The 12,756-nt window shown below is 42.5% G+C and overlaps 1 protein-coding gene across 1 annotated transcript; it reads left to right on the forward strand.

Annotated features, from left to right (window-relative positions):
- Nucleotides 1-662: 662 nt before the first annotated feature.
- dhrs3a (dehydrogenase/reductase (SDR family) member 3a) lies at nt 663-6,542 on the forward strand. The gene is made up of 6 exons (XM_060936957.1): nt 663-1,131; nt 3,782-3,925; nt 4,366-4,485; nt 5,385-5,623; nt 5,727-5,852; nt 5,939-6,542. Exons 1-6 carry the CDS (start codon nt 937-939, stop codon nt 6,021-6,023), a joined length of 909 nt encoding a protein of 302 aa, XP_060792940.1. The 5' UTR covers nt 663-936; the 3' UTR covers nt 6,024-6,542.
- The last annotated feature ends 6,214 nt before the right edge of the window (nt 6,543-12,756 follow it).

Consider the following 12,756-nt stretch of genomic DNA (forward strand, 5'->3'; position numbering starts at 1 on the left):
CAGTGGCACGGTGGTGTAGTGGTTAGCGCTGTCGCCTCACAGCAAGAAGATCCTGGGTTTGAGCCCAGTGACCGACGAGGGCCTTTCTGAGTAGAGTTTGCATGTTCTCCCCGTGTCCGCGTGGGTTTCCTCTGGGTGCTCCGGTTTCCCCCACAGTCCAAAGACATGCAGGTTAGGCTAATTAGTGGCTCTAAATTGACTGTAGGTGTGAATGTGAGCCTGAATGGTTGTTTGTCTCTCTGTGTCAGCCCTGCGACTTGTCCAGGGTGTACCCCGCCTCTCGCCCATAGTCAGTTGGGATAGGCTCCAGCTTGCCCGTGACCCTGTAGGACAGGATAAGCGGCTGCAGATAATGGATGGATGGATGGATGGATGTCGAACTCTGCAGCACATTTCCCATCTGAACTGCTGAATTCTTTCAGGGAGTACTGAAGAACTTTTAAAGCCACCCCAAGAGACAGATTAAGTAGATTTTCAGTATGGAAACATTTCCAAGAGTTGGAAAAAACAACAACAAACCCCTAGCTATGATTTCACATCACTTTCCATTGGTGGAGTGTGATCATTTCCATCAAATCAGGATGATCACTGTTTGTGTGTGTGTTGGGGGGGAGGGCAGTGAGTCATGATGGCCTCTGAAAGCATGAGGCGTCCTCGTTCGAGTGACTCCATCAGCCAAAGTGCGCTCTGATGCTGAGGCGGTACATAAGAGCACCGTCCCACTTCTCTCCCTGATCAGTGCGTCAGGACCGGAACGCGGACTCAGTGCGCGTCACTCAGACAAACACTCCACTCACACCAGTTGCAGCTCAACTGGGACACCTGGCTCACAGGTTCAGTCCATACTGGAGGTTTGCGTCTTCTTCTTCTTCTTCTTCTCCCCAAACACGCTTAACCATAGTGTCGGACATTTCTCTTGATCTCTTTTGATGAGTGATGGATCTGAAGGTGTTGTGCTGCGCGGTGCTTTTCCCTATCCAAATCTTCCTGTGCGTCCTGAAAGCCGCGGCGCGTTTGCTGATGCCGCAGAAGCGCAAAGATCTCGGCGCGGACGTGGTGCTCATCACCGGAGGAGGCAGAGGAATCGGACGCCACTTGGCCAAAGAATTCGCCAAGCAAGGAGCCAAAAAGGTAGCTACAAAAGTCTCCTCACAGGCTACACATGAACTAAGTTATAGGATGCATTTTTCAGGAGTATGTCAGAGAGAGAGAGAATGAAAATATGAACATGAGAGTATATGCCCCTCTGCAGGTAATCTCTTGGCTAGATCAGACTTTGGGAGTTAAACCTGAAACAGAAAGACTGAACCAGATTTTAATCTGGCATTTTGTAATACACATCTTATCTATCTCTATCTCTATCTCCAGTCTGGTACATATTAAGTCAGGGAACGTGCCAGATCTCACCCTTGAATGTTCAACCCTGTGGAGAAAATGGGTTACAACCTATCTCCCCCCTGCTAACCAGTCCCTTATAGCACAAAATGTTCACCAAGTTTGCTCCAACACTATACTTTCTCCACATGATGGCATGAGTTAACGTGTCTAGACTCCAGCCATGGCACTTGGATTCAAATGAATGCAGACTCGGTTGTGTTTCATGTGCCTCCTCAGATTCTCCTCTGCGGGCACACAAACACAGGTGTTTCCTAAGCTTTTCTGCCTTTACAAATGCCCCACAATGGAGTGCTGACAGGCAAGACTGACTGTTTTGTTGAGTTTAAATGATCTGTGACTTTTTAACCTTCTCCCTCATAACTTCCCTGTACTCAATGATCGAGGAAAAAAAAAAACAAAAAACAACAAACCACACAGTGAACCAAAAGTTCACCAAAGTTCAACGCATGGTGGCCACGAGATTCTTGGCAGCACAGTCAAAATTCAAGCTTGAGAACAATCCTTTAAAAGTTCAAAGAGAACCTGGTTGGAACTTTACAGGAGGATATCCAAGATCATTTAGATGCAAGTGACAGGAAGAAGTGCTCTACTTTACGAGACTATGCGTGTGAGCCAAGGTGAGCAGATAGTATGTGAGGAGACCATGCTCATGAGTGTAGGTGTGTACGTGTGTGTGTGTGAATGGATCACATGAAGGTGGTGTAGTAGGCAAATAGCACCTTACAGATTGGTTATTACAGCCAAGTTCATTGGTAGGTCAGCCAGTGTTAGTGGAGTAGGGCTGGTGATGTCATCAGTGTTATTGTGCAGGCTGCAGAAACACTCAAACTGAAAGCCACAGGAATAGAGCTGAGTGAGTGAATGTGTGTGTGTGTGTGTGTGTGTGTGAGAACCCGACAAAGCAGGAATACACATGTCAGGAAAGCCATTCTGCTTATCTGCAGTCCTGAGACTGATAAACTGATAAACACGTAATAGTAAACATCTTTTAGACTCATAGGTTTGATCCTTGAAATGATTCATAATGCTTACTCAATGTTTTCCTGGTCAAATGATACGTCTAAAGTAAACGTGAACTTGTATGAGTATGAAGATGAAGCTGATTTATCAAATCAGTTTTTGAATGTGTGTGTGTGTGTGTGTGTGTGAGAGAGAGAGAGAGAGAGAGAAATATACTGGCATGTATCGACAAAGTCGAATTCCCAGAAGGAAGTTGTACAGTATGTAAATGGTGTCATGTCGAGGTAAAAGCAGAGGCAGGAGCTCCATGGCCCAAGTTTGACCCCAGCTCCAGTGGCCCCGCCGCTTGAACTTTTACTGATAATGGGACGCACTCTCTCTGTGTGTGTGTGTGTGTGTTGATTGCGACACTGATTGGGCACGAGTCAGGAGGCTTGCCGTTCTTTTGAGAGCCCACACCTGTTTCCTACTGATCCGAATACTTTCTCTGTCTCTCTATTTTTGTCTTTCTCTTCTCTCTCCTTGAGATATTAAGCAGACAAGAAAGAATTTATCAGGCGACTGAACCGTGTAATGCCTTTGAGTGTGTGTGTTTGTGTATGAGTGAGAGAGATGAAGATGGACGGGCCGAGGGAGGAGGACTCATTCTTGTGTTACCTTTCTCTGACCCCCTCCCTGAATGACACATCTAATAGCCAGTGAGTGGAGCAGCCCCCGCAGGCCGACCCCGTCTGCTATCACTCTCACTGGCTCTCCTGCAGAAAGATACAGGAATACATCATTGACTTTTCCCCAAAGGAACTTCAGCTCTTTGTTTGTGTAATGATTTTTGGCGATCACAAGGATCGTTGTATGTTCTGGGTTGCATTAAAGGGATACTTTAGTGTTCCTCAACCTTATGTCTTCTGGAATGGATACGCAATTTCCACAGACAGACAGACAGACAGACAATTTCCATAATGCAATAAGAAAAGAACAGAAAACCTGTTGATGCAAAACTTACTTCGAATAAAAGTCTAAGGGCAGTTGTTGTGCCGGTCAGTAAATGTTTGTGCCCGACCTTTCAGTCAAATTAAACTCTAAAAGGGTTAAATTGGTGATTTTAAAAATGAGACTACATTTTTAGAGCGAAGAATTTGTAGTTTTGTGTTAGAAAAAAATGCCCGGTGTTAACTGGAATCGTCTACGTCTTCTCTCTTATTAGTGTGTATAAAGTGTATGCTGCATAAATGCTTCCTGACAATTTAATACCTTCCATGAACAGGATGTGAATCAAAAGGAAGTGTGTTGAAACCCTTGTCTGCGGCAATCCCACGCACGATAGATGCGGTCAATAACAGCAAGGATGAGAAAGGCTCAAGTATTCCTTTAATCCTCAAGCAAGTTTCTGGATGCCCTGGTTCTGATTTTGATTTTCCTTCAGATAATTCTTTGGGGCCGTACGGAGAAGTGTCTGCGAGAGACTTGCGAGGAGATCTCAATGACGGGGACAGAATGCTACTACTTCGTGTGTGATGTGGGAAACCGAGAGGAGGTGTATGAGCAGGCCAAGGTGGTGAGGGAAAAGGTAACGTATGTACTCGCTGCTCACTTCATCTCCAAGGAGCGTAATGTTATTGCAGGGAATGAAAAGGCGGTGCCTTATGGCACGTGACGTCCATCAACATTAGATTAAAGGAATTCGATTACAACAACAAAACACCTGAAGACAGATTTAGGGAACTAAAAAAGTCTCCCATTGGAACTGTAATAAAACCGAAGGAAAGGTTTGTTGTGTCGGCTGAAATTTATAGACAGAGCTGTTGACAGGAAAACGAGTAATGCGACTGACCTTAAGACATGTTTTAAAGCAAAATTGGTTTCAAAAACCCAAACTTGTCATCAGACAGAGTATGGAAAAGAAATGCCTTGGATGAGAAAATGTACACAGGATAAGAAATATATAAACAAAGTAACACAAATATCTCTGGGGAGATCAATAAACTGGAATGTTTGTTTCTTTGAAAGGTTGGGGATGTGACTATTCTGGTGAACAACGCAGCAGTGGTTCATGGGAAAAGCCTGATGAACAGTGACGACGATGCCCTTCTAAAAACGCAGCACATCAACACACTCGGCCAGTTCTGGGTAAGCAAAAGGACAAACCCCCAGTGTTTAGGCCCATTCTGTTCTCTTGACCACATGCAACATTATTATCCCCACAGTAAACTTCTACTGAACCCGACAATTGCACATGGGCTTCTTTGTGGATTTCAAAACATCTCATACTTATTTAAACACTTTCCAATCGTTTGGCTTGCTATCTGTTTTGGAATATTCCCCTCATAATTAATCAGTGTTATTGCCAAGAAGAGGAAAAAAAATCTGTTTTAAACATCGCATTCCTCATATGAAACAATCAAGAGGCTCTTATAGAGAAGTTCGGAAACAACAATCCCAGTCATGATAACTGGCTGCTCTTCAAAAAACGTCCCAGAGCTCCATTTCCAATAAAACTCTGAGAGTGAAGTTGAGACTGCATTACTGGAATGTTCAGAGGAAATCTGGTTGATTCCATCAGTCCAACATTTGTCTGCATTGCTTGGAACAAATTTATAGGCGACGATAATCAGAGGTGACGTTCATATGTTTTAGATATACGTTAAGTAACCACTGCCGAAGGTGGTAGTTAATTTGTTGAGCTCTTAATTTAAAACACATGAAGGGGTTGAAAGAGGAGCCTTTGATATGTTAGGGCATGGCAAGGCCAGTGGACAGATGTAATAATAGTAGTTCACAATCTATTAATCCTTTGACTTGAGATCAAACGCCGAATGTGGGCCAAAATTCAAACATCTGCTAAATGAATCAGTTTAGCAGGCTGCGTGATTTTCGGGACTTACTGAATCCCAGAGCGTCGCAACAATTCTAACTGTGTTGTGCCGAGGTCTTTCTTTTTCGTTATTGGAAATTCCTAAAGCGAGCTGTAGGAACAGCCTGAAGAAGCTGAATAATGTGAAACGGGTCCCATCTCTTTTCCTAAACAGACCACAAAGGCTTTCTTGCCTCGCATGCTGGAGCTGCGCCATGGCCACGTGGTGTGCATCAACTCCATCCTCTCGCTCTCGTCTATCCCTGGGGCCATCGACTACTGCACATCCAAAGCATCAGCCTACGCCTTCATGGAGAGCCTCACTTTGGGCTTGCTGGACTGTCCAGGGGTGGATTGCACCACCATACTACCCTTCCACACAGACACGGAGATGTTTCAGGGCATGAGAGTCAGGTAATGTAGTCCGACCTGGCCAAGTGGTGCAAACGGAAATTAAATTATTTCATTAATGTCATTCCTACACTGTACTCAAATCATTCTCGATTATCTTTGGCAGGTTCCCTCAACTTTTTCCTCCTCTGAACCCTGAAATGGTGGCTCACAGGACTGTAGATGCAGTCAGGACTAACACTGCATTCGTTGTCCTGCCATGGACCATGCACTTTCTCGTCATCCTCAAGAGGTCAGTTTTCTAACACTGCTGCATCATTATTGGGGGGGGGAGACTCTCCATGTAAACGCTTCCTTTTCTTTCTTTCTTGCTTACAGCCTCTTGCCACAGGGCGCTCTGGAAGAAATCCATAAGTTTGCAGGAAGCTACACATGCATGAACACATTCAAGGGACGGACTTAACCAAGCGTCTGCAGGGAAGGATGGAATGTGAGAAATCCTTTAATCAAACTGAATGCAAGCACCGTGTCCTGGAACAGCAAATGAGTTGTAGCAAAGGACTTCAGGATCAGGGGGATCAGTGTATCATGGTGGCTTGTTTATCCAGCATAACTTTCACAAAGGATGTAATTCATCATGGAGTCATGAGTTGTAGTTGCGTCTGCTGGAAATATTGACGTGTTAGTCTGAAAGACTCGCAGGCTTGCTGACAAGCATGCACCATGAGCTCGGTGAGAATACCGCCTGCATAACTGATAGATTTTTTCTGAAAGAAAACGTTCTGGAAACTTCTGAAGTCTTCAAGTACAATTACACACAGATGCCATGGATTTAGTGAAAGTTGTAGAATATTACTAATTTCACATGCTTTTTAGGTAACTCGATGCAAGTTCCTTCTCCAGCATGTTGTAAATAAATAAATCCAGTGTATCTATCTCAACATTAATGTCAACACTAAATAAACAGTATTTGATAATGCAATAGTGCCAGCGAGCAATAGTTTGTGTGGATTCTTTGGGGTTAGAAACGTACGTCCCTGGCAGCGAGCGTGTTCTTTCTGGGCCAAAACTCACAGGCATTTCATGGTCAGCATTCCTGCGCTGCAGGCTGGCCAAATATAAGCTCATGATGCTCATGGTAGGGTTGTCAAAACACAGGCTGTACTTAACAGGAAAGCATGCTGCAAAGGGTCGGCCACTGGAGGGCTAATGGATGCCTTTCAGTGGGTTTACTCAAATAATCATCATGGCTCACCTTCATTGTTTTAAGCTCTGTCAAATGTACTGTTAGAAATGAGCTACATAAAAAAAACTGATTTATTTCTGCATTTTTGGACTGAAGCTCAGAAGCTTGTAGACCTATTACAATATGTTAAAATATTACACATACAGGACACTTTTTCGATGGAATAAAAGCATGTATTCTATTCCCTTCGAGCAGGTTTCATTCAAGTTCGATAGCATGCAATATTGTTAGCATATCGCTTATCTTATGTGAATTACGTCTCTCTACCCAATGGAGATGTGGCCTAGGCACCGCGAGTTGGCCTAGTGGTTAGCGTGTTCGCCTCTCGATTGGGAGATCGTGAGTTCTACTCACAGTTGGGTCATACCAAAGACCATCATAAAAATGGTGCCTACTGCCATCTGGCAAGGCACGCTGCAATACAGATATGAGTGGGGAGTCAAACTCTCTCAGTTACCAGAGGACTAGCCCCCCACTATAACCCTAGTTATGTACCGTAATATAGGCGAGAGGCCGAGGGCTATGAAACGGAGATCGGCAGTGCCAAACGCGCCATGAATGGTACGGGAAGGACTTTGACCCAATGGAGAATGAGTGTTGAATATGATTTACGATATTTCATGGTTATCAAGACAACATGATGTCACACATCAGAGCTGATGAGAATTTTGTGCTGCGCATGCGCACAAGCATTTCTTTCTTCGCGGGGAAAGAGAAAGACGGGTTGAATCCCCAAAAGGCTACCAAAACTTCATTAGATATTCTTCATACGTATTTACAAGCAGTGGCTATTACCGTTACTATTAGAACCGGGACTTCAGCTCAGCCAACACTTAGCCATACACACTGAAAAAGCAACAGGGCAAACGATTTTGTAAGGGATTAGTGGCAGGCTGCCAGGTAGCTACGCTGTGTGTAGTTGTCGATGTCGATTTTAAAAGTAACTAAGTAAATTATACAGGGAAGTGAATAATGAAGTATGAGTGAAAAATACTGTAATGAGCGTGCGTGGAAGAAGAGTCTGGAGACAGAAATCTTAGTTTCTCAGTCGTTAGTCTGTGCTACTTGCTCTCGATAGCATTAGCTTGACTGCTTTGTTAGCATTCGGTAACACTACTGATGAACGCTACACCAGCTGGAAGGCGACTTCACTGCTGTGCTGACTTGTAGGTAAGCTAGCTTTGGCCTTTGAGAATGCTGATATTAAAAGAGTGTGTATGTATTATAATAATAATAATAATAATAATGGCTTTTTTCCGTGGTATATCAGACATAGTCCATCCAGCTAGCATGATATTGAACGAGTCGAAGACGAGAATATATCTGATGTACCACTCAATGCCAGCCAATATTATTTAAACATTACATTTCCCTCATTATGTGTCAACCATTACACAAAAGTACCTTACAATAGATTCATGTAAATTATTTTCTCAAGTACTGAGGTTGAATTTCTTTCTGTCCAGGCTCTAATGATATTTGAACAACTGATTAGAAATTGTCAGTCCAAGTCTATAAGAGTTAAAATTGCAGTACTGTATCAGTTTTTCCGACCGGCGTGACACAAAATTGAAGCAAGCGTTTCAATTCGTAACCTTGGATCTTCATACAGCCACTATTGCCAGTGGAAGTTTTTCATGTGCGATCATGACATATCACTGTGTCATGGGCTGCACGTGTGTTGGAGAAGTCAGCTCAAATCTCAGAGGGTGAGTTCAGAGCAAGGTTAGCCAAATAGGAGATTAATGTGAGGAGGCTGTTGGATGGACAGTTCACCCTGTGATGAACTCTGTCAAGGGAATAGAAGGACTTCACGAGAGCCAGCACAGGTGGAAAAGACGGAGCAGATCGGCTGTTCAGAGGCACTGCAGGGGCACGTTACACTCCATAACCTTGTTACAGTACATAACCTGGATACAGTTACACAGTAATTCTGGACATGAACTGTGTGTATGTTTATACAATTGTTGTTCCTACATCTCGTCCGATGACTCTGGTCTTAATTTGATATTTAAACTTCTTTCCAACCTCTGTTCAGTTACTTTACTTTAATGTTCCCTAGAATTCTACTGGTGTGACTTTAAAGCATTCTTGGGTCTTGCTGAGGTTTAAAATGTTTTCATTTGAACTGATCAAATTACCAGTTCAATTTCTTGAGCACATTCTTCCACTCAAAACACATCAAAAATCTCAGGTTAAGTCGATGTCAGAAGAAACCTGGAAACCAAGAACACCACTGACAGATGGCTGAACAATACAGATCGTATGCTGTGAACATTTTTTCCCCTCCATTTGGCTCATAATATAATAACGCTGAATATTTAGACAGATTATCCTGGATACACAATGAAATACTTAAGCCAAACTTGCCGGCGTTAACAGCCTGGGCTCCACGGGCTGGCTGGCATTGTGTACATCCATCATTAAGTCGTGTGCAAGCGGGGGAAAGATAGACAAACGCTCCGAGTTGCTCCTCAGTGAGGGGGAGACCCTGGAGCCGCCATTACACTGTCAGTCAAGAAGAAGAATTAAGGCGGAAGGTTGCACATCATCGAGTTTATAAAGAGTTCACACAAGTCTGCAAAAGAGCACTGTGATGAAGGACAACAGTTAAAAATAAAATCATAATAAAAAAGGAGCAGAGGAGAGAGGAATTATTTCAGATCATCTTCATAAACATTCTCATATTAATGATCTCTGATGCACTGATATGAGCCTTACCTTTCCTTGTAATTATGAAATAGGACTGGTATAGTAAACTGAGCAAAACACACACACACACACCCTGAAATTGCCTCATGAGAATTGCAACACATGTGAAAACAGAAAAAAAAAAACATGAAAAATTAAAACCAAATATGAAAAAATGATTCCGCATGTATCCAAAAAGTCTCCCCAGAAACATTTAATTACAGTGTCCTGCAAAAGTATTCATCTCCCTTGGCGTTTATCCTGTTTTGTCAAATTACAAGCTGGAATTAAAATTGATTTTTTGGGGGTTAGCACAATCTGATTTACACAACATGCCTACCACTTTAAAAGGTGCTTTTTTTTTTTATTGTGACACAAACAATTAAGATTTAAAAAAAAAAAAGAAATCTGGAGTGTGCATAGGTATTCACCCGCCAAAGTCAATACTTTGTAGAGCCACCTTTTGCTACAATCACAGCTGAAAGTCTCTTGGGGTATGTCTCTATTAGTTCAGTACATCTAGCCACTGGGAATTTTGCCCATTCCTCAAAGCAAAACTGCTCCAACTCCTTCAAGTTAGACGGGTTGCGTTGGTGTACAGCAATCTTCAAGTTATGCCACAGATTCTCAATTGTATTGAGGTCTGGGCTTTGACTAGGCCATTCCAAGACATTTAAATGTTTCCCTTTAAACCACTCCAGTGTAGCTTTAGCAGTACGTTTAGGGTCATTGTCCTGCTGGAACGTGAACCTTCGTCCCAGTCTCAAACAGGTATTCCTCCAGAATTGCCCTGCATTTAGTGCCATCTGGCTTTCCTTCAGTCCTGACCAGCTTTCCTGTCCCTGCAGATGAAAAATATCCCCACAGCATGATGCTGCCACCACCATGCTTCACTGTAGGAATGGTGTTCTTAGGGTCTTGGGTTTGCGCCACACATGGCATTTCCCATGATGGCCAAAAAGATCAATTTTAGTCTCATCTGACCAGAGAATCATCTTCCATGTGTTTGGGGAGTATTCACATGCTGCTGTGGCAACATGTGTTTTTTTTTAACCTCCTAAGACCCAAGCTGTTTTTTACATGCATTTTTTTATTTCTTTTTGCTATTTGGGCTTATTAGAACCTGATTAGAATAAAAACTAAGCATCATCTTTGATAAGATGTACTTTTTGAGAAAAAGTATGTCCACATATGTGGATTCTTGTTCTGAATTTCTAAAAAGTGCTGTCCACGTATGTGACCGCTAAGCCCTAGGACGTTAAAGCAATGGTTTTTTTCTGGTCACTCTTCCATAAAGCCCCACTCTGTGGAGTGTATGGTTTAAAGTGATCCTCCCATTTCCGCTGTGGATCTTTGCAGCTCGGCGGCACGGTGGTGTAGTGGTTAGCGCTGTCGCCTCACAGCAAGAAGGCCTGGGTTCGAGCCCCGTGGCCGGCGAGGGCCTTTCTGTGTGGAGTTTGCATGTTCTCCCCGTGTCCGCGTGGGTTTCCTCCGGGTGCTCCGGTTTCCCCCGCAGTCCAAAGACATGCAGGTTAGGTTAACTGGTGACTCTAAATTGACCGTAGGTGTGAATGTGAGTGTGAATGGTTGTCTGTGTCTATGTGTCAGCCCTGTGATGACCTGGCGACTTGTCCAGGGTGTACCCCGCCTTTCGCCCGTAGTCAGCTGGGATAGGCTCCAGCTTGCCTGCGACTCTGTAGAACAGGATAAAGCGGCTAGAGATGAGATCTTTGCAGCTCCTTTAGTGTTATCTCTGGTGTCTTTGTTACATCTCTGATTAATGCCCGGTCTGTGAGTTTTGGTGGGTGGCCTTCTCTTGTCAGGTTTGTAGTGATGCCATATTTGTTCCATTTTGCTATAATGGATTTAATGGTGCTCCCTGGGATATTTTTATGACCCAACCCTGATCTATACTTCTCCACAACTTTGTCTCTGACCTGTTTGGAGTGCTCCTTGGTTTTCATATTGCTTGCTTAGTAGTGTTACAGAGTCAGGGTCCTTCCAGAACAGGTTGATTTATACAGATATCATGTGACAGATCATGTGACACTTTGCACACAGGTGGATCTTAATCAACTAATTATGTGACTTATGAAGTGAATTATTATGAAGGACCAGCTCTTATTTAGGGGTTTCATACGAAAGAGGGTGAATACCTATGCACACTCCAGATTTCTGTTTTTTCATCTAAATTATTGTTTGTGACTCAATTTAAAAAAAAAACTTGAACCTTTAAAGTGGTAGGCATGCTGTGTAAATCAAATGGTTCTAACCCTCCAAAAACCTATTTTAATTTCAGCTCGTAATTCGACAAAACAGGACAAACACCAAGGGGGATGAATACTTTTACAAGACACTGTATTTGCTTAAAGGGTGGATATTCTAGGTATACAGACCAAAAAATGAAATAAAAAGATTCATTTGAATCTAAAACTCACAAGTTTTATTAGACTTTACATTATATACACTTCAAACAATATGAGATTTATACAATGTGATTCACCTGACATTTCCGGGCAGCTGTTTCTACCTATTACCATCCCACACTGCTGCACTGAACTGGTACGTCACATGCATCCTCGACTTCCTGGTGTGGAGAAAGTCTCCAATGCTACTAATGCAAAGAAAAGTCCGTTGAGTTTGTTACTTTAAAAAAAAAGCCAGTTCAAACTGACTAACGTAAGCATTGTAGAACTTCCTATTAATTTAATACAACAATGAGGAAAAACAACTCGCTCAAAGTTGACCTTATACATTTGGGGAAGTTGGTAGATGGCTAGACTATCGTGACCTCAAATACACACAGCTGAGTAAGACAGAAGGATGAATTAATTCATTTCAAAGTCTTGTCTTTGGTCATTTGTCAACCTGTTAACATACAATTACTAACCTGCAAACTTCATGTACATATATGCATAGATCAGTAGTTTAAATTATTTTAATAACAGTGGTATGATATAATTAGAAATGAAAACAATGTGCAGAAAAATATCATGAAGGGAAAAAAAAAAAGTCTTCGATTAAGTCACCAGAGTGCAGTTCTTTATGGAATCAATTTTGTGCCAAAATGTTCATACAATACTTTTGAAATATCAAACAAAAACGACAAATCAAAATACAAAAAAAGAAAAAAAAAGTCAATTTTTTTAGACTGGCAAACAAATTATTCGTGTAATCGTGCAAAATATCAGTCTATTACTCTTCAGAAACCTTTTATTTTTGTTCCGCGTCTTTCTCAGTTTTGTTTGACGTAATTTAT

Source organism: Neoarius graeffei, chromosome 13, assembly GCF_027579695.1.
Source record: "Neoarius graeffei isolate fNeoGra1 chromosome 13, fNeoGra1.pri, whole genome shotgun sequence".
Taxonomy (NCBI): Eukaryota; Metazoa; Chordata; class Actinopteri; order Siluriformes; family Ariidae; genus Neoarius; species Neoarius graeffei.

What these genes read in the sequence shown, in the direction of transcription:
- dhrs3a (XM_060936957.1), top strand. Translation starts at nt 937, where the DNA reads ATGGATCTGAAGGTGTTGTGCTGCGCGGTGCTTTTCCCTATCCAAATC. An exon ending in CCAAGCAAGGAGCCAAAAAG is followed by an intron (nt 1,132 to 3,781) that starts GTAGCTACAAAA and finishes ATTTTCCTTCAG; the next exon opens with ATAATTCTTTGGGGCCGTAC. An exon ending in TTTCAGGGCATGAGAGTCAG is followed by an intron (nt 5,624 to 5,726) that starts GTAATGTAGTCC and finishes TATCTTTGGCAG; the next exon opens with GTTCCCTCAACTTTTTCCTC.